This window comes from Bradysia coprophila, unplaced genomic scaffold (assembly GCF_014529535.1).
Source record: "Bradysia coprophila strain Holo2 unplaced genomic scaffold, BU_Bcop_v1 contig_373, whole genome shotgun sequence".
Lineage (NCBI taxonomy): Eukaryota > Metazoa > Arthropoda > Insecta > Diptera > Sciaridae > Bradysia > Bradysia coprophila.
In genome coordinates this window covers 2,522,211-2,549,682 of record NW_023503632.1, presented here as the reverse complement: position 1 = coordinate 2,549,682, position 27,472 = coordinate 2,522,211, and the positions used below count along the sequence as shown (strand labels likewise).

The following is a 27,472-nucleotide window of genomic DNA, read 5'->3' as shown; positions in this document are numbered from 1 at the left end:
TCTGGACAACCAAACTGCAGAAATAAGACGTAGGATTGGTCTTGCATGGGCAGCGTTCGGAAAACTCAGACTAATTTTCAAAAGCAAAATGAATAATAGTCTGAAACGCAAAGTTTTCGACACTTGTGTCCTTCCAGTGCTCACTTATGGAGCGGAAACGTTAACTTTAACAAAAGCATCCGAAGATAAATTGAGAGTGACACAAAGAGCCATGGAACGGAGTATGCTTGGAATAACACTCAGAGACAGAATGACGAATCAATGGATTCGACAACAAACCAGGGTCGTTGATGTCATGGAAAGAATAGCATCTCTGAAATGGAGCTGGGCGGGACATATTGCAAGAAGGACAGACGAACGTTGGACCAAAAAGATCATGAACTGGCGACCATATAAAAGACGAGCTATAGGTAGACCACCAGAGAGATGGACAAACGGAATTAAGAATATTGCAGGTACAAACTGGCAGCAAATGGCAATGGATCGTACGAAATGGAAAGAAGTTGGAGAGGCCTACATCCAGCAGTGGATACAAACAGGCTGAAAAAGAAGAAGAAGAAGAAGAATAAAACCTTTCATTTTTTGACATATTGCACGCAGCGAAAACATCGAGAGATATGCCTACAAAACTAGTAAAAAAACAGGCGAAACAAGCAAAACACTCTGTTTTACTTGCTTTATCGCCTATAGCTACTGATCTCCCAACCCGAAACTCAATTTTCATGCCTTGGGGCAAAAACCGAGGTCAATTTTGGAAATTTTCTCTCGATTTTTTCCCTCTGCATGGATTTTTTTGAGTACTTGGTTTGGACGATGTTTTTAAGCTATTTTCGCGAAAATAGCTTAAATACATCGTCCAAACCAAGTACACAAATAACTATTTCTCAAAATTTAGATTTTCGGGTTCGTCTCGTCAACACATTTTATTTGTGAGCGATACATCAAATGAAAAGTATCGACGAGACGAATCCGAATATGTAAACGATGTAAACTTTAGGAAAATCGAGTGTATGTGAGACGAATAAGGCGAATGAAACTCAAGGTTTGCGGTCCTTCAAGATCAAATATTTTTTTTTTTTAAATCAAAAAATTGTTCAGTCAAGAGACCTGATCCACCCATTACTAAAAACTTGTTCAATAATGAGGTGATGTAAGTTCTGAAAATAAAATTAAAAATGACAAATTAACCATCACGTATTAGCCCTGAATGATATTGCTGGATTAACACAAATGTAAATCAAAATTTTCCGACACAGAGATTCTTACATTCAATACTCAACTTTATCAATGAGCAGTATATTGTGTACAACACCAAGGCAAAGTGTACAACACCAACACAAGGCAACAACTCTCTCCAAACAAAATCACTCTATATCCATAACAAAACATAAAACACATAAAAATCTCAGTGGTGAATTTGATTAAACATGTTCACCATTCACACCAGCGCAGCATCGCCGAATGCATTAAATACAAGAGCTAGAAAGAAGGGTCCTAAACAATCACAAAATACTCGCAAGAAATCCCATTGAATTTACTATAAATTCCGAATGCTGATCATAATTGCCAACATCGATATTACACCGTTTTCACGTTATTTCGCAATGTTACACGATGGCACACAAACCATTGAAACTCTTACGATAAATTTAAATCGTACGAGTCTCGTAAATCCTGCTCTATAATGTTGATGGTTTTAATTCACATCTTATTTTATGTGGTGTGTGTTAAATTTATGCTTTATGCTGGTATAGATGTAGCACCTCTATGCGAGTGCATCTTCGCTCATAGAACACATTTATACACCACAATAAAATCCATCCAAATCATGTGAAGTAGATGAGAGATATTCCGATTTATGTATATGTCGCATGGCATGGTATAAGGAGCCTGCTAGCATACAATTTAAAGTGCACTTAAAACACAGTCGACGTTTGACATTCGAACGATGTGAACGTGTGTATAAATTCACTTCGAATGGTATAGTTTCGTGCATGAGCGACAAGCGGCGGTCGATGTTTTTTGTTCGATGTGAGACGGTTAATTTTCGATTTGTTATGAAAGAAAATGTGAATTAATACTGGAATTTGCATTGGGCGCATCCGAATATAAATCATAATTGGCGATTTCAATTTGATCGGAAAAGAAGTACTATAGCAAACTGTAGACGATGTGTGTTTGTTTACATAAAGTTATTATTGTTTGTTATGTTGGTGTCGACTCAATTAATTTAACACGAATACCTACCATAATCTATCCGTAATTAAAAATTGAAATTGTCAATTAAATGTTGATAAGATTTGATAAAGAGATATCGAATATATAGACATTCCGAGTCGAACTTTATATGCGGGACTTTGTGTTCATTTTTACTTCGTTTTTTTTTTAATTCGAAATATGAGGAAATTCGAGTGTGTAGAGTGTATGTTTTAAAGTGTTAATGGAATAATTTAGTAAATACCTTGGATAAAAATCTATGACAAAAAAAGTGTGAGTAAAGAATTGTTTTGACTTCATTTCATTCTGAAAATTTCGATTTTTTTTTCTTTCTTGAGAATTTACTTTTGACTCAACTTACCTGCTCGTATCGAACAGAGAATGTTATAATCAATATTGTTGTTTCCGCCAAAATGATTTAGTATTATAACACGTCCACTGAAATGTTGTCTATTTTCTAATTAGTAATGGCGCCACGAATTAAACTCTAATTTATTTGATGAATTATTACTTTCGCATTATAACGTCTACCATCTGGCTACGTTTCTGGAGTCTTATTTCGATTAAAACATTATAGAGATCTTAGATTGCTACACTTTAACAACAAAAAAATCCTTCATGCCATTAGCGCTTCATCATAAATTCAGTTATATACACCTCCGACCGAATCGATACAGTGTGTTGATTTGCTCAACATGCTTATTACAGTCTACGTCAGTAAAATTCAGTCAAGAATTTGCTTCAACTATTTTTCAGCTGATATACTCGTATACAAACGAAAGTCTTTATATGGGTGATTCGCGCGTGGTAGTGGTAGTCGTATGTACTAGAAGTTTTCTTTGTATGAGAGGATCAGCTGAGGGAAATTCATGACTAAATTTTATTGACACTGCTGTCTTTCTACTAGACCTTCTTTCTTACTGGCAGCCATTCCGAAATAGTTTGTAGACACGATCATAAAGACTGTTGATTATAACTGATTATTTAACAATTTCATCGGAGTTCGGAGTTAAGGTTTAATTGACTTCACGTTGTCTCCCACATTTTTACTTCATTTGGTCAAAAAATTAGCCACTATGGATTACAGTCGAAGGCAGTCAATTTTCAGCATAAATTAGCTTCAGCTGTTTTTCAGCTGATCCATACAAACAATCAGCACCGTTTATACGTCTTTAGACGGTTTTACCACTATTATGAGCGTGCGTGTAGCAGCTTCAACCGTATAAACAAGTATAAACCGTTTTGATTGTATGTGTGGATCAGCTGAAAAACAGCTGAAGCAAATTTATGCTGAAAATTGACTGCCTTTGACTGTATGACAATACAATGAAAAATCGTTTTAAAAAGTGTCTTGGTTAAGCTTTGGTTGCATCTAGCGTTCACTTCATTTTATCAAACAGACATCTAACTAGAGACAATTTTTTTTTCTTCGTAAGCCTGAAGATTACAGAAATGTCGCCATACCGTCAGCCTAAAGAGTGAATGCATGAATTTATTAATAAATTTTTATGTCTTTGATTCATAGTTGTAAGCACATCGTGTCCACACATCAAAACACTTATTGTAAGAGATACCCGAGCATCACCATTTCGACTCTTAACATAAAATCCATATGGTTCTAATGAAACAGAAAGAAACTGTCAACATGCGTGCAAGATATGCATATTTTTAGCAAAAAAAAAAAAAAAACGCAAAAACCCATTCGAACCATTTTATTTGATTCATTTCCTACAGTCATTATAATTTTCAACGTTTTCGTATTTTGATGCGAAAGAATATTATGATTTATGGGAGTGATTCTTCATTCTGGAGAATTTTAATATTTTAATACTTTTGCTATGTGTGTTGCAACCGTTGCATTCAATGCATGCATTCATGTTGATTGGACTTTTATTTTATTTTTTAAATGTATAACCTTTGACAAAAGAAAAGAGGAAATGATGATAACGCAAACAGTACTGTCTATAAATCATGCCCGTACGTTAGTAAGCGGGCGTGACGCAAGTCCACTACCAAAAATGTTTAATTTTTTTTTTTGGGACGGCGGAACCTATTTACAGCAACATTTTGACTGGAATCTAGGAATACATACGAGTTCAACGAGCTATCACACGTTACTGTCACCCTCAGCGATATCAGTTATTTTGTAAGTAAGATAAAGGACTTGCGTCACATTTACCCTTTAAGGGTTTTTTGACTGATATTGTATAATTGCTGGCATTTCTCTCATATTTAATTTAAATTACATTTCGGAGGAGTCTTGTTTCGTTTTGATGAAATGATCGACTTTTAAATGGCACCTTAAGGCCAGGTGAAGGTGCTTACATTGTGAGATAGTAATGGTCTTAACAACGACTGCTTTGCCAATTCACGCAGTAAGTGTGCCTAAAATTTGAATTTTAAGTGAACGATTCGATGAAAAAGTGAACCGAAAAATACATTTCAACGCTTCATTGTATGAAAATGACGCTACGTTAGAAGGACCTCCGCACTTTCCATTTTGAATTTCGACCGCACTTACGTCGTGAATAAAACGCAGTCTTCATATTTATGTCCTGAAAGCTTTAGTATCCCTTACTATGTCTTTACACAACGACGCATGCAATGTTTCCAGTGCTGAGTTGCGATGCGAAAATTTTAAATTTTTCATTCATAAATCTTACCGAAATGCTTAATTTGGAAAGTCGCTGGAAAGACATGTTGAAAAATGAATTTTACCGATGCGAAAGTGACAGCTCATCTAGTTTTATGAATTTTTGTAAAGGCACATTTAGGTACAACTATTGCCTCTTTGATTTAAACATTGTTTAAAAAATGTGGTTAGTTTACTGTCGTAATCAGTTTTCAGTTGTGGCAACAAACACTGAATGTAATGGAAACTGTAAACTGAAAATATTCGTCACAGCAACATCAAATGCCAAATCTTTCTGTTGCGGCAACCCTTAATTCATGAATCCAGATAAACTAATTGATTTTTCTTTTATTTGGCCGACGTTCTGCAATCGGATCCATGCGTTAGGAAAATAACTATTTCACACTAAGTGTAGCTGATCAAAAAAAATGGCTAATTAACAGAAACTGTGCATCGTGTACAAACAATTTGAAATATAAGATGAGTAGCTACAAATCTTAAAAGATTGACTGACATTCGATACGTCGAGCTTGTCATCACAATCGTTAAATTTTTCTTTTTGTTGAAATTGATATGGGAAATATATTTCGAATTTGTTAATGCATTTGTCGTTAAATTTATTTATATTTTTCTGTGATTGTAATTTTGAAATTAATACTTGACTTAAATTTAAATTCCTTGCACATTTAAAGACCACACGTATGTGTTTACCATTCGTTCCTTTCCTTCAACAAATGTGCGTTCGTTCGTTGTTTTTTTTTTCTTCTTTCGTTTTTCGAAATTTTCACATTCTAAAATTACATTGAGCGTTAAGCGTTTATTAAGTTGAGTATATAAATCTATTTGTTTTACTTGTCCGTTAATCCACTTACTTATGTTGTGTCTGAAAATTGTTTAATTTAATTAATTATTTTACGCAATGTGAATTTTGTGCATTGCACAATTTTTGAAACGAATATAACCAAAATGAATACGAATATTTATGGTTTATTTATATGGCTTGATCATTGATCGTTTATCTTTCATTTGTGTTGGATTTAAATTAAATTAACTGTCGGTGTTTTACCGCTTTTAAAACTTTAAGCTTTATTAAACAAACAGAGTTGTACGGGCCTCTTAAAATTGACGCAGATAATTTATATTTCTTGTGAAAAGTTCAAAGGATTCACATATGAGGTACATTTTAACATGCATGGGAGTATGGCTCCAGCATGAAAATGAATTCACGACAAGACTTAATTCAGTCAGCTTCTCTACACCACTAAATGGATACAATCGATTCGATGTTAATTTGCGAAGGTAACAAAGGAGTGCAAGTAGCAATGTGGTAATATTATAGATAGGCCCGAGCACCGAGCGCAGGTTGTTGTGGTTAGCAAGTAAGATCCGATGCACCAAACTAAGGTCCAGTTCTGCTAAGGATACATCAAAAGTTTTTTCTTTTTCCAAAAAGGATGCAAGTGCAATATTATCGTCAAAATCTAACACTTTTCAAAAATCGTTTGTAGAATTGATGATTTCGTTTCGTGTAGAAAAAAAATTATTCACACCAAGCACACATTGAAAACTTCGTTCTCGGTTTAGTCTTAAGTCAAAATTCTTTTGATAAACATTTTTAATGACTTAACTCTCGACTTTTAGCTAAATTTTCATGGATTCTTTAACTAATTCCTTGCGATAAAATTCTCAAGTAACATGTCGAAAAATGTAATTACAAATAATCACCAAAAGGTAGGTGTACGTACGTCTGTAGACATGTAATGCATCTTTATACATTTACGCTCTTTTACAAAAACAACGAATGAAAAACACACGTGTTCAGCTGCATATTGAGAGTGCTAAACATAGGTAACACCATAACAGCAAAGGCATAAAAATAAATTGCCGGAAATAATCTACAAATATCAAGGAAACATTTGAAATCGAGTTTGAAATGAAAATATTATCTTTGTTTTGTGCAACTCCCTTTCGTGCATTTATTTTCGTTTATTTGCGCGCGATGCTTATTGTTTCTTTGTATCAGATGGTTTATTGCCGAAATGAACATTAAACACCTTTTACGTACTACCGAGAAACTGGAAAATTACAGTTTTTACAGCCACAGTATTACACACAATTGGAAAATTCTCTCGAAATAAATTCACTTGTCTAAATAAACGCATTTTTCCTCACGAACATCAAAGGAATTCAGTTTTTTCTTTCATTTGGTTTAGTTTCGTTTTAATTAACTGTAACGACGATGCATAGTGAAATCATTGGAAAATGTTCCGATTTTCGGAATAAATTTCGTAAGATTTTGTTGTGTTGAAAAGGTATATATGAAGAAAGTAACATTTGGCCTGGAACGTAATAATTTATTGTTTAACATAAAGTTATGTTCAATGTCTGAATGGTATGGTGATTGCTGTAGAATTTCGAAATGAAAAACATCCATTTACATGATCATTATGGCGTGAATTGGTCGTTATGCGGCTGTAGAAGCGCATGTGTATCAGTTTTGAAACGAAAGTTGAGCGATTGATGAGATATGGTTTCATTTTTATTATCACTATGCCGTTGTTCTTTAAATTATTTTGTCGACCATTTGTTCTTCAAATAAATTCTAAGCCATGCAGGGGTCAAAATAACTCCCAAAAGTTCAAATTATAGTATTCAATTAAAAAATTCCGTTGTTTCAGAAGTGGTTAAGCAGAGTCAAGGTCGTCAACAATCCTAAATATTGCAAAAATTCCATTTCTTATTTTCAAAAATTCGATTGACCTGTCCCAAATATTCTACTTTGGTTACCTTCTCGCGTCTAAGATAACTTGTTGTTGCCCCTAAGAAGATGCGAAAAACATGACTAAACCCCACTTTATGAGTATTTAAATCTTTGTAGGAAACAATTTGTATACAGGCATGAACATCTAATAGTGCCTCTGTGTCATCAATCTCTCATGTTCATTAAGTATACTTTGTTCCACACATTAATATCTTGGACTCATACACTTAGACGAATCATACCATCGAAGGCTTAGCTTGATTTATAAGCTTTCTCCAAGCTCATAAACATGTGAATGACATGTAAACGAGCCATCAGAACAGTCGGAGCGTTTGCTGCGACTGAGCCCCGTACAAACCCGTATATCTATTGCGTACGTGACCCTAGTGCGTCTGTCACCCTACTTTGACCGTAAGCCTATGCGCCGGTTAAAGTAGTTAAAGTAAAATTATTATGTAATGTGTACATATTAGAAATTGCGCATAGCGCAATTACGAAGCCCCGTACGACGTTCCTTTCAAATAAAACAAAAATTTCAAATAGCCCTAAAATTTTAATTTATTGAGTATAAATACACATAGGGCCTAGTATCGGCCTCAGTCCGAGATCGAAATTTAATTTTTTTTTTCAACTACATTCTATTCGGCCTTCGATTATCTTTCAAATGAAACAAAAATTACGAAAAACGGATGAAATTTACTCGAGTTGTATGTAAAATACGCATAGGGCCCTAGTAGCGGCCTTAGTCCGAGGACCCAAATTTAATTTTTTTTTTCAACAACATTCTATTCGGCCTTTGATTACCTTCCAAATGACACAATTACGAAAAACGAATGAAATTTACTCGAGTTCAATGTAAAATACACATAGGGCCCTAGTAGTGGCCTTAGTCCAAGGACCCAAATTTAATTTTTTTTCAACAACATTCTATTCGGCCTTTGATTACCTTCCAAATGAAACAAAAATTACGAAAAACGGATGAAATTTGCTCGAGTTATATGTAAAATACACATAGGGCCCTAGTAGCGGCCTTAGTCCAAGGACCCAAATTTAATTTTTTTTTAACAACATTCTATTCGGCTTTCGATTACCTTCCAAATGAAACAAAAATTACGAAAAACGGATGAAATTTACTCGAGTTGTATGTAAAATACGCATAGGGCCCTAGTAGCGGCCTTAGTCCGAGGACCCAAATTTAATTTTTTTTTCAACAACATTCTATTCGGCTTTCGATTACCTTCCAAATGAAACAAAAATTACGAAAAACGGATGAAATTTACTCGAGTTCTATGTAAAATACACATAGGGCCCTAGTAGCATTTCACTTCTAAGGCCCTAACTCACGGTCCACTCACCCGATTTTAAAAAACTTTTTTTTCCTGGATTGGTATTGACAATACCTATCATTTGCCGTGTCATTTCCATCGTTTAGTTTGCCATAAATATCACCAAAAGACCTTAAATCACTTAGGTGGCCCTAACTCACGAAGGGCCGACCCGAATATGCCCATCTTCGAACTTAGCCTCACTATTTTTTTTTTAAATCGGATTTGATTTACTCAAGATATCGACGTGACAGACAGACGGACAGACGGCCCAAATTTTTATTGCGGATTCGTCATCTATGAACATAGGCAAACACTTTGCCCTTACCGTCTGCTTCGAATTCCATCAATTACACACGGCATCGTAATCCTATAAGCCCCTTCGTACTTCGTACGGGGCTAAAAACAATAGTCTAGGTCCTTTGTCGAGAAAAAAATATGGATCCGTGCAACTTAATTTCTTGAGAGAAAGGAGAGAGAAAGTAGTTTCTTGCAAGAAACACTAGAAATTGTATCCCAAATTATACAGTCGGAGGCAGTGAAATTTCAGCATGAGTTCGCTTCAGGTGATTTTCAGCTGTTCCATACACATCCAATCAAACCTGTTTATCCTTGTTTATACGGTAGCAGCTTCAATACGTGCGCGCGTAAAACCTTATAGATCATTTTCATTATACGGTACTTGTCAACGTAACCCCACTTAATTTTTCGTCAAGTAGTCCTTAACCTCAATCAATTGACGTTAACTGCGTTCAATTTACCGATTTTTATATTAAAATCGTTCGTTCAATTCATTCGATATTTTTCGACATGTCTGACATTTGGGATCGTGTCTGACGTTTACAAGGTCATGAAAATGATCTATATAGACAGCTGAAGCAAAATTCATGCTGAAATTTCACTGACGCTGACTGTGTACTTCTGATGTACAATCGACATTAGCGAATTATAAAAAAAATGTAATCTTGTGACTTTTGTCAGTTTTTGTTAGCTACAGATGGAGGAAATACATGTCGACATTGAAAATGTATCTCTTTGACTGAGTAAATATGCGTGAGCGATGGGGAGTGTTTTTTGATTGGAACGTAACCATTCATGAATAGAATACATATATTTAACTGGTTCACACATTATTTGTATGATAAAACGTAGAGCAGTAACATAAATAAATTCAATTGTCATGTATTCACGATATATATAAAATGAAAATGGTCTGAATACGGGAAAGATCTGACGATTACATGCAACATGTATTCAATATACGAAAGTCAATTTTCTTTTCCATTCGAATTAACATATCGATGGAAAATCTGTATAATGCCGTATATCAATCGGTGAAAAAGACGTAAGTCTGAAAATGCCCTGCCTTACCGTCTGTCGATAATGCATTGCGTCATTACATTTTTGTGATGCGATTAATGTCAAAATTAAACTAGCGAACATAACCAAATAGTCATATCACATCCCAACCAAACAATGAACATATATTTACAGAGCAAAGAGCATTATTCAATTATTGTGGGATAAACGACTGCATATAAGCACGTACAATACCAACACAAATAGTCTCTTTTTTGTTTTGTGAGTCCCGTTGTTCTTCTACACGATCGCGAAATGTTTGAACGGATGTCAGCTGCTCACTTCTTCTGGACATTTCAGATAGTCCACATTAACCGAAAGCCATGGAGAATAAAAAGTGCGTACTGAAAATCCATTTATTTGAAAGAATCTTTCGACAACAATTCAGGAACGAATTTAAAAAATTATTTTTTTCCTTTTCGTGGAGCTTTAGTTTTTGCTTTCACATTTTTCTTTGTTTTTGTTTTTGGTGCCTTTTCATTTTTAGCTTCCACATTTTTAATTTTCGGTGTTTTCGGTGCTATTTTAACATAATTGATTTTCTCCATTATGCTTTTCAGTTTCTCACTTTCGGAAACATTTTTTTTCTGCTCCTCGTGGTGAGGAATATTGTCGTAGAACGCGTGATATTGTGTCTCGAGCACCACCTTCAACTCCTGCAAGTGCTTCCATTTCGAGTGGCTGATTGGCAGGCGAGCCTCGTGCAATGGTTTTGGCTGTTGTGAAATAGATTTACTGTTTACCTTTTGAGGCAAAAGTTTAAATTGGTCGTCGAATTTTAGTTTGTAGTGAATTTCTCCATTCGAAGAGTATTGCAAGCAGTGAATGTCGGTGACCTTCGGGTCGCCTTTAGTTTTACCTGTAAATAAAATCCGACAATTTAACAATAAATCGACCGACCAAATGCCAAAATTTTATTACCGGGGCGTATCGACTTCAGTGTTAAATATTCTTCGTCGTCGTAATTTCGAAAAAATTTGTGATCCAAGTGTTTAACGGCGAATGGAAATGGTTTTTCACGAGCCGCCAGTATGGCGTCCTCAAAATCTTTTGGCGAGCTCAAAGTCAAATTTTTAATTTTTCTATCGATGCAAGCGTGTGTTGAATCACACTCCATGTGTGTGTGGCCCACTTCCAAGAATTTTTGAGTGACGGTTCTCGAGTGCTTAATCGCAAACAAACGAAGCGCATTAGAAAGCACAAGATTCCGATTTTGATAAGTGCAACCATCTGAATAAATGACAATCGGAAGCGGGTTTGTCTTGATGTGTTGCTCGAGGTGATGAATAACAATACTTGCGAACGTGGATGATTGCAAATCGCCTTCTGTTTCATCCCAAACGTAATTAGTAGAGTCGTGAGTCAGGATGTTGTAGAGCGTAAAGTTGTGAATTTGGAGTTTAGATTTGAAATATAATGCACTGGCCAGCAATTTAGGACATAACACGACTCCTTCAACGTCCATGCATAATAAAATAAATAATTCTTTGGTCGCCAACTCAATGTCACTGTCTTTTTCTGCCGCAGCTCTCTTCACATTCTCTCGATGTTTTTTATATTTTTCGATGGTCAAATTTCCAGTCTTATAAGCAATACACTCGTCGCATTGATCCTTCCGAGGTTTGAAGAGACAAAATTTGAGATTCTTTAGCGTTCCAGAGAAGACAGGAAACGATAGTTGACGCGAATCAGCTTGTTTACATACGTCCACGTACTGCTTGTAAAGATCAGTAAGTGTTTGGTGAGTGGTTTCAAAATATTCCTTCTCTGTGTCTTTGCGACAATAATGCGACTCCACCTTCGGATAATCAATTAGGAACGTCAACAGTCGAATTTTCCGATCCAATAAATTTTGATTGTACTGAGATTGCTGTCGTGACGCATTCTTTTGTTTTTGAACAGCGACAGGATTTTCACGAAGACCAAATTCTTCTTCATGATCGAGCCAAACTCTGGTCATTTTTTCATTCAATCCGAATGTTTTCAAAAACATTTTTGCACAAACTTGAAGACGCTCACCTTTCGCTGTTATAAGGAAGTACCGTTTAGATTTATTTCGGCGTGACTGTATCTTTTCAGTTTTACGTTGTTTTATCGCAATCTCTTCAATTAGTTGGCAAATATAAATCTCTTTCTGATCCCAATTCATAGCCCAAAATTTTTTGAACAATTCAGGTCGTTCATTTTTAGGAAAGAGATTACATTGCCGTAGGGAGCTTTTCAAACAGAAAGGCGACGTACAAGATGTCCCTTGTCTTCGAGGTGGTCTCTCCATATTTTGTTTGATTTTGGAATTTTGCTTCGAATATCCTAAATAGGAGAAACCATTTTCTCGACGAAGACGCGCCTGATCTCTTTTACTTATTTTTTTCTTCTTGACTGCACGAACCAGATCATTTGGATTCACATTGTTGCTTTCGTCGTCGTCAGGATTACTCAAAATTTCGAGGCAGTTCAGATTAGAGGAAGCTAGGAAGTCGTAGAGAAAATAAAATGAGTTCTAGTTAAAGACTTGAAAGAGTATGAGACTATGTAATGTTACTGTGGGCATCGGGAACAATTGGATCATTCTCAGCAGAAAAAAACTGATCTACGTCGATTGTCGGATTGTCCAAACTCTTGTAATCTGTAAAGTGAAACAGTTAGCGTACATCTGTGTGAAGAAGGGGTAAACATTTTGTTCAAAATTCACATCACCAAAAGAATCGTGCATAAAAAACTCGTCAAGATCGATGATAGGTTGCGTATCAAAAAATTCATCTGGGAAAATAAAAAAAATGGTTTTGAGGTTCGACGTCAGGTAAAAATGGTAGCAATCTATTTTACGCTGGTCTAGATTTCCGTCATTGATCAACGGTACCTCGGGAGAATGGGAATTGTTTATGTCGTCATCTTCATCGCTAAATATAAACCCAAAATCAGACCAATTTTTTTCCATTTTTATAAACAAGACATGCACTCATTCAAAATGATGGGTTATGTTTATGTGATTATGGTGATGACTTTGTTTGATAAATGACAACTACGTTATCGACATTAGATATGGTAGAGCATTGTTATAATTCATTGGATTTTGATATACGGCATTATACAGATTTTCCATCGATATACTTTATGTGAATCGCATTAGGCACGCATTACTTACATATTTATTATTGTATCCCCTTTTTCGTCAATGACGGATGAAAAAGAAATGCTCTATGCGACTGTACACACACTCACTGCTCAAAAATGTTGCAATTTCCTTAAGTGCTTGTATTTATATATATATATACTTATATGAACAGCAAGTCAGTAATAAAAGACACCGACTTCTTTAAGTAGCTCAGTGTTTATATGACGCTACCAGAGAGTATAGAGAATCCCTTTCATAAGTGGCTAACATATTTTATATGCGCGGAAGTTGGCACGTTACATTGTCTTACTTGCATTAGTGTCAAAAGTGTTTTAGTTTGTATACACGAGCGAAAATGTTGGAATGGAAACAAATGGCTGCCATATAAATGGACAAGTCTGCCAGTTATTGGATCTGGATTCTGGAAAAGTCAAGGCGATCTGACGAATTTATTTTGAAACGACCAGATCCAAGTCTTTTTCTATCATTATCGCCCGCCCACGTCCCACATGGTGGGACTGAATTATGTACGGTTTCGAACCCTCATTTTATCACCTGCAATGTTAGGAGTGTATTGCCCTTACACTTTTCAATGGTCTGAATACAACAACGATCTATAAGTAGAAGAGATACAATAGTTATTTGTGAGCACAACGTTTTTCATGCGTGCATGTTTAGCCGTTTTTCTACACAAAACAAAAACATCAATTCGCCATTCCATTTTCAAAAACATAGACAAAGTGACAGTTCGAACACTTCTTGAACGTGCTGCTAGGCTGCTGAGAATTCGAAAATATTTCATTCCGAAAACTAATAAAACAAACGCGAGTCTCAATGTTTCCACGTATCAGAACTATAAACGTCATCGCCGTCGTCGGCAATATCGGTATAAGTAATAAGAAGGCATGATTATAAATTAAAACTCAATCGGGTCATATGGATGTCGATGAAAAAAAGAACCTAGAAAATATACTCATCCACAACCGTTGACTCGCTCGGGTACGCAATAATTGGATTAGTGAATGTTAAAAAACATTCTGCTGCCGCGTAATTTTATGTTTTGAATAATTATTATTGGAGGTCTTTGTATAAATGGCCTATACAAATTTTGACGTGAACATTATCGACTTAAAATCGAATGTTACGTTTTATTGTCAATTAAAATGTAATTTTTAATGGAAGAATTTGCGTACTGGTGAATTAGTAATATAAATGGATAATACCAACTGGAGTTAGATATGTAGCTTATTAACAATAATGCTGTTTTTCGTGACATTATCTGACACATTGAATCGAATAACGATTCATCTCTTCTATAAGTTTTTGCTCATTATTTAATTTTGCATGTTTAAGTTTTGCCGGATCTTGTTAGATCTTGCTGTGGATAGACCAATTAAAATAAGTCAAACATTCGGTTGATTGACCGTTGAGCCATAAGAATCAGCATTGAATTGTCGATGTTAAGACGGATATTAGAGTCGGAATCCATATCGGTCTTTTCTTATTTAGATAAATGGTACCGTATGAGTAACGTCTAACAGATCAAATGTTTCATGACATTTTCCTGGATATTTCTTTCTATTTCACTCATACATTCGCATCGCGATTATCCAGACCACCAACCTGTTGCCTCATAAATCAAAGAGCCTTAAATTTCTCCTTTAATCTTTCAGAAACACCTGTTATTTTAAACAGAAAGAAGTAAAAGATTTGTTGATTATAACAACATACGTTTGCCGTTTCTAAAAGGTTGAATTTCCTACTCGGATAATACTCACAATCAATCGAAACAGTTTGCTTCCAACAGAAATTTAAAAAATTCAGTAACAGTAAGTGTATCCAGGGACTATTGTTGAGAAATTTGAGAATTTTTTTGAGAAATTTGAGAAATTTGAGAATTTTTTGTGAAATTCTTTGAGAAATCTTTGAGAAATTTTGAGAAATCCGATTTCTCAAAATAGTACCTGAGTGTATCGCAGCAAAATCATCGAATCTGTTACTTCTCTTGTTCAGCGGTTCAAAGTATTGCCTAGTGTTTGACAGAAAATATGTAGATTACTTCATTTGTTTTAACATTCACTTTACTCATAGTATGCACATATGACATCGCTTGTTTTTGATATAGATTTCTATATAACAGAAGATTTGCTGTTACTCACTGACGATTTTTCGTAAATAATTCGAATTTAATTGATTGACAACTGATTGATTAGTGTAACGACACATTTTACTATGTTGTTCTTTCTCACTAAATATCCAAAATATAAACATAATAACTTTATAAATAAATAAAAATTTTCACCAAGATTCTTTGTTCTTTGATGGATTAATCGTTATAAATAACCAGCAGTTAGCCAGCCGCCGCTCTTTATATAGCTCACATCAAGTTACGTGTGAGACCATTTGGCCAACCTCATAATCCGAATAGATATCGCATTAAAATACGAGAACATACTTGAGAGCAGTATTTATTCATTCAAAAAACGTTTTTAATTAAGATATATCAGAGAAATTAAAAAAAAATGAATTCCCATCATATACACCAATATTCTACCCATTTCAATTGAAAAATATCAACTTGAACCACTTTGGGAACAGCATTAATGAGGAAAAACGAAAGGAAAAAAAATAAATTTTCCATTTTAAAATGTTTTCTGTCTGGAATTAACAATCAGTCACCCTCCGATTCATTATTTTCCGTATTATTATATACCTACAATGGGAAAGTTTCTGGAGAGTGCATATCAACGGCTTTAAGATTAAAAACGTGATGATTTCCAACCCCGTTATGAAATGCACTTAACTAATAAAGACGATGAAAAATACATAAAAATATATTATTCCTTCATGTGGCTTTTGCTATACGTAGCAGATAATGGATTAATGCACTGGTTTCTTTCCATATAATATATTTTCACAACACCCTCACACATTTTCAGTTAGAGGTTTATGTGCTATAAGAATTGGTTTTATGAAGATGTTAAACGCAGAATGAAAACAGTTCCTCCTTTTATCTGAATGTAACACACAACATCATGCAATTTTTTTTACTTCTTATTTTAACAACATACGAGTAAAATGGTTCGAAAGACTGACATTTTGGGTGTAAAATGAATAATCTTTTTTTTACTCAGCGTAACTGTTCTGTTTTGATTAAATTTTTTTTACGACTGAATCGTAACCAGTAATTACTCTGGTACTAAAATTAATCACAGATATTTGATCTTTTAATTTAGAGAATTTTTACATTCACGTAACTTGAAACAATATAATATTTTGGCTTTGGCATGTACAGTGGAGGTACGTGGTTCGTGTATCATACGATTACTTTGTACACCATAATATAGGTATACATCCCGTTTAACGTTCATTTTCTTCTTTAAACTTTACTATGTAATTTAGCCTTTACAAGAAGTTCTGCTCTTTATTGAATATTAAATACTAAAGTGACGAGATAATGAGATGTTGTCTGTTTCAGACATGCACTCAATTTTGAAAGAATTGAACCCACTGGTAATACAAAACGAATTGAGCGAGGCGCATAAAAATGTGGCTTATGTAATGTCGAATTATTTTCATATATAATATTCTCTCACTACCTACAACGAACGTTCTCACAAATAGGTTAAAAATAAGAGGTTAACCATATGGTTTGGGTAATATATCCGAGCACTTTATATTCTATTTAATAGGTACGGATGGGACGATTTTGTACGGTATGTCTGAGCTCGAAAACGCGAAGGGTAAGAATAAAATAACGGTAGTTGTGTAAGACTTGTCTGACTGTTATCGAACTAAAGGGGATACTCACACACAGCCTGCCAAACGACCGTTAAGTACTCTTAATTTACCCTTCACAATGAAATGCAGTTAAATGGGAAGTGCAATCGAATTAAAGTGAATTGAAAGACATAATTAATGTATTCGATTGCTACTTGGATGAGTCCTTTAATTTGAACTGATTGTCAAATCATCGGTTAATAATTTTCAATGCAAATTACCTCTACATTTTCACTCTTTTCAATTAGAGTCACTTCGAAATTCTGACCTAATTTTTGAATTGAAAAACGAAAGAAAATTTTTCTTCGAGAGAACGTTGTATAAGTAGCGTTCCAACGTCAAAATATCCGACAATCGTTGCTAACATGTCTGGCATGAAGTTTCGTTCCGACAAACTACTGGCAAAGTACAGCAAAGTCATTTCAAATTATAAAAAAATTTCGAAAATTATTGCCGTTGATAGATTGTTGGACATTTCGGGTGTACCATTCAAATTTAGCATATTTCATGTTATCGATTATTCGTTGTTGTTCCATTACTTTTTCTCCGTAATATATATTTTATGCACCAAGTTTGAGGATAAAATGGCAGTGCTTCGTCCTTTGACGTTGTGTCCTCTAGCTGTGCAAGTATGTGAACAATTCAATGTTACCAAATATAGCAAGTGGTAATTCAATTGGATTTTCAGGCTGTGGTGAAGCTAACCACAATAATCACCAATAAAAGTTTAATCAAACAACTGAATAAGTTGAACCTGGACTTATATGGTAATGTAAGGGGAAACTGGGAAAAATGTTTGGACAAATGGCTGCACAGGTTTAAACAGGTTTCAACATTTCATATCATTGTCCATTGGGTTGCAGCCTTTTTACTTTTGTGCTTTCCGTTATACGGTTACTTTGTACTTGGTGTAATGGTCCCGTTCTTCGAATTGGTAATACCGTTTGTCGATGACACCACCATCCACGGATACTTTATCGCTTTAGCTTTTCAACTCGTGCTGTGTGTTGTTGTCGTTTCGATCATGTATTCAGTTGACTACATTTTCATATTAACTTTATTTACTGGCACTGCAATAATTGATTTGGTCGAGGAGGACTGTAAGGCCCTAACATTCGCTATTCACAATTCAATTGGAATCGGTGATCATCACATCAACGATTTGCTGACAACTGCTATCAAGAGAAATCAATTTATGAGAAGGTTAGTTTTAAGCGTCCAGATGGATAGCTACTTTCAGTCTTGACAATGCTAAAACACATTGTATGTGAAAAAGTTCAAAAAGTTAGTTTACTGCCTGCCCTATACAAAAGTTGACTATTACACAGCAATTTGCCCTCTGCGAAAATAATCCATTACTTGATTACTTTTTGCTCGGGATAGTCAACTTTCGCATGGGGCAGCATGCAATGTCATCTACTATTACTCCGTCTTATCATTCTTCCAGATATTTAAATAAGGTGTGTGCAATCTTTGAGGATGGTAGTCTCATTCAATTGTATTGTGGTGGATTTACCCTATGCGTTTGTCTATTCGTTGCAAAAATGTCGGAATGGTTTGCTGTATATTTCGTTGCAATTTCGGCGTTGTATCAAATGTCGTTGTACTGTTTGATGGGAACAATGATTGAATGGAAGGTATACACTCGTCTCGTTTTCTAAGTTTCGGAACAGGGCTACTGAGACGAAAAATCCACTCGTTTCGATTCCAGAGCAACCAATTATCTATAGCTGTCTACAACGTACCGTGGCACAATTTATGTATCTCTCAGCAAAAGGAATTTCGTTACTTTTTCCAGATGTCCCAAAGTACGATGACAGTAAAGCTTATGGGCTCATTGACATTAAATGTACAAACAGGAATGGCGGTGTGTTTCCGAAATGACTGTATTGTGGAACTGGTAACTGGACATTGATTTGTTACAGATTCTCAAGTCGATTTATTCTCTGTACATATTAATCGATCAAATGTATTAAGAATTAAATAACGAAATGGTCCTGGGTAGCCCCAATGTCAACAAGCAACGCTTCTTGCTATTGCCTATAACGTTTCAGAATCACTTTTTTAAAAACTTTTTTTTTCATTTTCACTAGATCCACACACAAACACATCTCAGACGTTGAAGTACTAGATCAAAATAAATGTTTCAATGGAAAATGTGGATATTTGAATTTGCAACGGTTGAAGAAATGATTGAGCTTATGAGCTTTAGAGAAATGAGACGTTTCTACCACTGAATTTTAGTATCGAACTGCATTAAACTCGCTGGAAGTTATAAGTCGTTGGCTGTTGTTGTTGTTGCATTTAAGATCTGTTTGTATAATTGCAACTGGCAAGCGTTTGTTGACCGAATGGTTTTTTCTCCTTGCTACTTGAGAACTTGAGTGAGAGCATTTTCGCACTTTTTCATTATTTACAGCATGCATAAAAAAGATGAAATGATTTAATTGTCGACATTCCTGTAAATTATGTTGTTTTGCGGTGCATATTTTGATCTCTGTAACACCGGAGGTTATTACATTATAATTTGCATCTTCGAAGTCCATTCACACATCCATATCCATATAAATTATTCCATCTGTAATTACCTGGCATACACATATGCATGCAACACTGATTTGCATTCGGGAAATATGCTTTTGATGAGAATTGTTGTGGAAACGGGCCGATTAAATAAATCAGAAATTCAGGGCGTGTGTTGGTTACATTCAATTTAAACTCGGAAAAATTTCGTGAATTTTATGCTATTTATTCAAACATCGACTGGACAATGAAATCGGAAATATTTTTGTCAGATGGATCCTCAATCGCTGAACCGATTTAACGCTTACATAAAATTCAGTTGAAAAAATTTTGAAATTCAAACAAAGAAAAGAGTTTAAGAATTGATGTGGCTACAATGACCCGTAAGATTCTGTCACATCAGACCACTGGTAACTCATATCAAACATTCAAATTTATTGGGTTATGCGTTTGCGGAGGGTTTCGAAATTTCAATGACGTTAAGAAGCTTGACAAATTCGAAGTAACCTGGAAGTCAACTTTTCGAATTGTCAATTCCTCTGGCACGACGCTCAACACCCAAACGTGTCAGAACAAACACTTTTCGTCATAGGTAGTGTAGATTAGAGTTTTGGAAGGCTTCTTCAATTGAGAAGCAGGAACTCAGATAGACATAGGTCCATCTTGCTCCCAACGCTCAAAGATGATGTGAACTTCTATTCAGTTTTGACGTAGACATTGCCTTAATATAAAACCCGCTACTTCGTACGAATCTAAAAAAGTGTAATACGCGTTCGTTACGATTACATTTTTATTATTTGATGTTTACATAATAAAAGTCATTCAACTTTTTTGATTTATTAAACATGAATGCAACGCACCGCAACAAGACTGTTCGACGATATATACCAAAAAGCAATTAAAATAAATCTTCGTAATTGATTTTCTATTGAGATGCTGAATAATATCTAAATATACACAGAGAGACAGAGACATCGTATAACATCCAACGAACAAATAAACAATATTTGGTGTGGCTTATTTTATTATCAATGTTTGATCGCTCAGATTGAAAATTATTTGTTCATCCATTAATATTACCCAGCATTTAAAGTGACGAAAATTAATTATTAATGAATGTTTCTATTACACCATCTTCTCCACATGTAGAAACACACCACACACAAAACGGCTAAATTACATTCACAAATATGTTGAGTAAACATGATATCGACTCAACAAATACCCGGAAGGAAACATTTTCTTAGTACTTAGGTATATTTAACAATTTCACTGTCATTAACAGTTGACCATTTAAAAAAAAAATGGTTACGGCTGCATTGATGTGACTTTCAGAACAATTAACCTACATCGTTTTATAATAAATTTGGGTTAATTCACAAAGATAAATCAAAGAAAAGAAGCTTGCTTGACCGATAATGTTTTTGAATGATTTATTCCGCAGAAATGTAATTTTATGTTTAACCCTTCTCTCGTTAATAGTGTATTACTTCCGAGGTTCCTAGTTATGTATTTAATAAGTACAATGCTTTACGTGATTAGGCAATGTAAATGAAAATGAAACATGCCGTAACACGTAAAGTTGCTTACAGCAAGGGGGCAGCCCCGTACGAATTAAGGTTTGATGAATTCATATTTCAACAACTATACACCGTTCGTACATTAGTCCAATATAGGGCTGTATATACCTTTGTATAACCAATCACCAATCATGACAACAACTAAGTATCATTTTGACCGAGATATTTCACTTTTAATGAAATCAAATATGGCGGAGGTCGGCCATTTTGAAAACACCATAGTCTACTTAATACCTTTCAAATAAACGTAAATCGGATTAAAAAAAACACTACGTTTACTGTCTGGTTGAGTGGCCTGAGCACGGTCGTATTTCTTGATTTTCAAAATCTGACCTGACCCCAACGCCACAACCTGATGCGGAAATAGCATAAAACTAAACTTTTCATCAGTTTACCCGATGCATATTAGAGGTACCATAGCATGCCATTGTTACAAACTTCATTCTGCTAGACTCACGAAACGTGCGAAAATACGAAAATACTTTCTCAGCATTTGTGTTGTTATTATATTTACGTTCAAATCAATTTATTTTGAAGATTAGTGAGACGATGCCATAAAACAAATTGCAAAGTGAGTCTCACATTATTATATTTTTCATTTGCTGACCGAAATTATGTAAATTATTGTGGTTTAGATGGTATTTGCATGCTGCGTTCCTGGTTGTAAATCAAATGCAAAAACGCATAGTTTCCCTAAAAATGAACAAGTTTGCGAAAAGTGGATCGCCGCAACAAAGCGATTTGAATTGAATAAAGAAACTGCTTGGAACACCTACCATCAGGTGTGCCAAGAACACTTCAAAAAGAAAGATTATACGTCGAACTGCTTCAGATTTCTTGAGAAAGGCGTCGTTCCATCTCTCAATTTGCCTGTGTTAAATGTGGTCACCGAGCATAGCTACTGTTGCCGCAATAGTATGGTACGACTTTAAACAAAAACATAAATAACTCTGGCAACTGATTAATAATTGTTTTTAGCAAATTGCGCAAACATTTCACGAATCGCATCAAGTAAAGGTCCCAGAATTGTGGTATAATATTCAAAGCGCTAATCCTGAAAGAATTAAAGGCGTTTCTGACCTCGACAAAGGAAATGTTTCGATAGGCATGGATATCGAACTGAGCCAAGAAAGCGATGAAAGATTTGTCGACGCTACACCAATGGTACATGATCACATAGCTCCCACAGACGACGAAGTGATGACAGAATTTGCGTGCAAAGACACGATCAACAATGGTAAAAACGACTTTCATCCAGCTCCACCTCCAAAATTACTCAAGGTAAATTTGAGATTACGTTTGGCAGATGACATATATAGTGTTACTATTCTGTATTTTAATTACAGCCGCCAGTGCGTCAGTATGATCCCGTTGTCAGAAAGTTAAGGTATCAGTCAACCAGAATGACTTTTCTAAAAAGAAGAGTGAGGGAATTAGAGAATCTTAAAGACAGCACGGTGTACAAGTACTTGTCGACGAAGTTAACTGTGGAGCAAAATAACTTTGTTCAAATGATGTTGCGAAATGCCGGGAAGAAAAAAAGAGGATGGCGGTACACGAAGGACGACAAACACTTTGCATTAGCTGCTTATAAGCAGTCTCCAAAGGCCTATCGACACTACAAATCCTTTTTTGGTGGTCCAAGCAAAACTACAATTTATAAGCACGCAGCCTTCATACGATTTGAAGCCGGAATCAACTCAAAACTGATGGAACTGATCAAAGCTTCAGTGAACAATTTGGATGAAGTAGATAAGCATGTTACAGTCGGTTGGGATGAAATGAGCCTTACAACGCATCTGGACTTTAACTCGGTTAAAGATTACATCGATGGTTTTGTTGACTATGGAGATCACAGGGAGATGAAGTTTGGTACGCATGCCTTGGTGTTCATGGTACGTGGCATCGCAAAAGAATTCAAACAGCCTGTCGCGTATTTCATAACCGAAAACATAGGTTCAGTTGAATTGTCGCAGCTAATACGACTTGTGATTGAGTCGATATTGGATACAGGTACATTTTCAGAACTTCTGCTTCTAAATTGGTGTCATTTCATGAACATCGTCAAATTCTTGTTTTTAGCCCCGTACGCAGTACGAAGGGGCTTATAGGATTACGATGCCGTGTGTAATTGATGGAATTCGAAGCAGACGGTAAAGGCAAAGTGTTTGCCTATGTTCATAGATGACGAATCCGCAATAAAAATTTGGGCCGTCTGTCCGTCTGTCCGTCTGTCTGTCACGTCGATATCTTGAGTAAATCAAATCCGATTTCAAAAATTTTTTTTCCCTGAAAGATAGTCAAAATAGTGAGGCTAAGTTCGAAGATGGGCGTATTCGGGTCGGTCCTTCGTGAGTTAGGGCCACCTAAGTGATTTAAGGTCTTTTGGTGATATTTATGGCAAAATAAACGATGGAAATGACACGGCAAATGATAGGTATTGTCAATACCAATCCAGGAAAAAAAAGTTTTTTAAAATCGGTTGAGTGGACCGTGAGTTAGGGCCTTAGAAGTGAAAAGCTACTAGGGCCCTATGTGTATTTTACATAGAACTCGAGTAAATTTCATTCGTTTTTCGTAATTTTTGTGTCATTTGGAAGGTAATCGAACGCCGAATAGAAAGTTGTTGAAAAAAAATTAAATTTGGGTCCTTGGACTAAGGCCACTACTAGGGCCCTATGTGTATTTTACATTGAACTCGAGTAAATTTCATTCGTTTTTCGTAATTTTTGTGTCATTTGGAAGGTAATCAAAGGCCGAATAGAATGTTGTTGAAAAAAAAATTAAATTTGGGTCCTCGGACTAAGGCCGCTACTAGGGCCCTATGCGTATTTTACATAAAACTCGAGTAAATTTCATCCGTTTTTCGTAATTTTTGTTTCATTTGAAAGATAATCGAACACCGAATAGAATGTTGTTGAAAAAAAAAAAATTAAATTTGGGTCCTTGGACTAAGGCCGTTACTAGGGCCCTATGTGTATTTTACATATAACTCGAGCAAATTTCATCCGTTTTTCGTAATTTTTGTTTCATTTGGAAGGTAATCAAAGGCCGAATAGAATGTAGTTGAAAAAAAATAATAAATTTGGATCCTCGGACTGAGGCCGATACTAGGCCTATGTGTATTTATACTCAATAAATTAAAATTTTAGGGCTATTTGAAATTTTTGTTTTATTTGAAAGGAACGTCGTACGGGGCTTCGTAATTGCGCTATGCGCAATTTCTAAGATGTACACATTACATAATAATTTTACTTTAACTACTTTAACCTGCGCATAGGCTTACGGTCAAAGTAGGGTGACAGACGCACTAGGGTCACGTACGCAATAGATATACGGGTTTGTACGGGGCTCAGTCGCAGCAAACGCACCGACTGTTCTGATGGCTCGTTTAGGCCTGAAAGTGGTTGGCTCCGTGTGCGATGCAGTACAAACCAATCGATCTGCCGTCAATAAGCTACGTACTAAATTGATTTGCAACTCGGTCATTGAATATACGATAAGAGACTCCAAAATAATTCATTTGTATGACCCACCACACTTGTTGAAATCGTTGCGAAACAACCTACTGGTAAAGGATCTGAAACACGTCGTCACAATCAAGGAATTTGAAAATCAAACGGAAAGAGTTAAATTTGATAAAGAGATCTCGACGGAGCGGGTTGCTTCGTGGAGAGATGTCGAGGATTTTTACGGCTTCAGTTGTTCCGACAAGAAACAGTTTCTTCAAGATTTCGACGGGAAACAAGTTCCGCGAGACTTCACTGGAACTGCGAACATCTTACACTTTTTTAATGAGGTTTTTGACAGTCTGAATGGAGGTGGTGTACCGAAAGAGAAGTCATTGATCAGCAGAACGTCTGATCATTTCGAGTTCTGGGATTACGCAGTTGAAATGCTTAAGAAAATGAAGTTTACAGATTTGAATGGTCGCAAGGATTCGAGCAGAGTTCTGTCGGACTACATCGTCACAATAAAAGGTGCGTCGGAAATAACAAGAAGAATGCTCAAAATTACAGACACTGTAGCGATTCGACGCATGACTCAAGATGCACTTGAAAACTTTTTCGGCGGAATTCGTAGTGTTATTTATTCACCGACTGTTCGTGAATTCAGAGGAGCATACGGAACTTCGATGGTCAACAACTTATGCCTCAAACATTCCATTTACTCCAATTGTAAGGAAGACAAAGGGTCTCCGCTATTGAAAAATTTGAATTTGCTTCTTTCATCAAGTCAACTACCAAATGGCAGCAGTGTTGGAGGAATCACGGTTCAAAATAACGACGGAAAAGTGAATGAGCCCACTAAGGGCGACGATTATGAACTTATAACAAATGAAGCCTTGGATTATGTGGCTGGAGGCATATGTAAAAAACTGCTCAAAGATGTAAATTGCACTGGATGTCGTGATAAAATTGAATTCGACTGTGCTCCGACGGAATCATTTTTGAAATGCTTCAAGACACTAATGATTCAAGGAGAGGAAGAATTGCCCAAAATTTGCATGGAAAGCAAATTAAAGCAGCGTTTCGGTCAAGGTAAGAAGTCTTTGAACGAATTATCAGTAGAAAAATTTAGTTCAAATTTCATTTCGAATTAAAATCTTACGTACATGAACACATCTTTTATTACTTGTATAGAAGCTGTACTCACATTCTAAATTTTCGACTTTCGAGATTTTTATTGGAAGCAGAATTATATATTGAATGGACATTGTCCTTGATATCTTTTTTGAAACATTTATTTCCATAAACTGCAGTCAGTACTCATGCATTTGTATGCTGTTGCAGGAACTAAATTAGAGTCGGAAACTAGCTGCAGTCTTGAAGAACATAAGATGGCAATGGAGCACAAGCTGATTAACGAAACTTTTGACTATCTCGTAATGAATTTCACAAAGTCAATGAACTGGTTTTTGCGTGGAAATAACATCGACGTCGAACCTACCAATCAAATCGAAAAAGAAGCAAAAATGTTTCACAAGAAGAAAAAGAACATTGGCAAATATTGCGCTAGAGTCGAAGTGAATGCCAATGATATAAGTACAAATAATTGTGTGGTGAAAGGTGTGAAAGGAAAGTCGCCCGTTGATAAATTATGTGATAACAAACCAAACAAATCTGTGATTGAAGGGGTAACAAAAAAATCTGTGATTCAAAAAGCTTCCATGGAAAAATCTCGTGTAAAGGTTGTTGTTACAAAATCCTGTGAAAAACAGAGAGGAATTGAAAATTTCCCGATCACAAAAGCTAAAAGCAGACTCGCTATTAAAAAAATTAATCCGGTTGTATCAGGAAATGTAAACAAAAACTCATCTGTGCATACAATGCAGCTGAGAAGAAAAATGTAGTTTTATTTACAATGATGACCACATTCATTTTGCACTTAAACCTAATATGCTGAAGATCTATGATAACAAACAAAAAAAAAAAATTGAACTACCGTAACATCAATTTAACAACAATTAAAACAAAATCAATTGAAATGAAACTTTTTAACAAATATAAATGCTATAATCGAGCCAAACAATTGAATTGAATATTACGTAGCATGTGTCGATCTAATACTTTAAAATTTTAACGATCTAAAAATTCAGATGAGAAGAAAAACGTAGTTTTATTTTCAATGATACTAAAATGCATTTTGTACCTAAACCTAATATACTGAAGATCTATGATTACAAACTGTAAAAATAGTTATTGAACTGGTGCGACGTCAATTTAAATGAAAATAACTTTTTAACAATTAGCAATACTAGAAAATACGTAGATCGGCACATCTATTACTTTAAAATTTCACTAATCTCAAAATGCAATTATGTTTTCTGAAATATTGAACATGTAGAAACAATAAAGATGTTTTGTTATGAAGTCAAGACGTTTCACCTTAAACATATTTTTGAGAATCTTCCTTTAGCCTTATTTCATTCACACAAAAATCCACACAAATCCTAACAGTCTGACAGCTAACTACGTAAGCGCCAAGATAAGTATCAAATATTGGATCAATTTAGTCACTGAAGGCAAGTAAACGTACACATCCATTGAACATTTAGAAAACCATTTTTCTCGTCACTAAATCATTCTCTCATTGACATCATTCTTCTTTCGACCAAGCATTTTGCACACACCTAATATTGAGGAAATTTAGAGTAAATTCGTTACATATGCAGTAAAT

The 27,472-nt window shown here is 35.3% G+C and overlaps 2 protein-coding genes across 2 annotated transcripts in view; both read left to right on the top strand.

The window, feature by feature from the left end:
• The first annotated feature begins 1,931 nt into the window (after positions 1 to 1,931).
• LOC119081948 (kinesin-like protein CG14535) overlaps positions 1,932 to 27,472 on the top strand; it is a 102,643-nt gene continuing 77,102 nt past the window's right edge. The window contains exon 1 of the mRNA XM_037191232.1: positions 1,932 to 2,490. The gene's annotated coding sequence lies outside the window, so the exon portion shown is untranslated. The remainder of the gene's footprint in view (positions 2,491 to 27,472) is intronic.
• On the top strand, positions 17,547 to 19,301 carry LOC119081968 (putative odorant receptor 83c). Its single transcript, XM_037191280.1, has 5 exons — positions 17,547 to 17,818; positions 17,878 to 18,392; positions 18,637 to 18,826; positions 18,901 to 19,056; positions 19,115 to 19,301. Exons 1-5 carry the CDS (start codon positions 17,555 to 17,557, stop codon positions 19,163 to 19,165), a joined length of 1,176 nt encoding a protein of 391 aa, XP_037047175.1. The 5' UTR covers positions 17,547 to 17,554; the 3' UTR covers positions 19,166 to 19,301.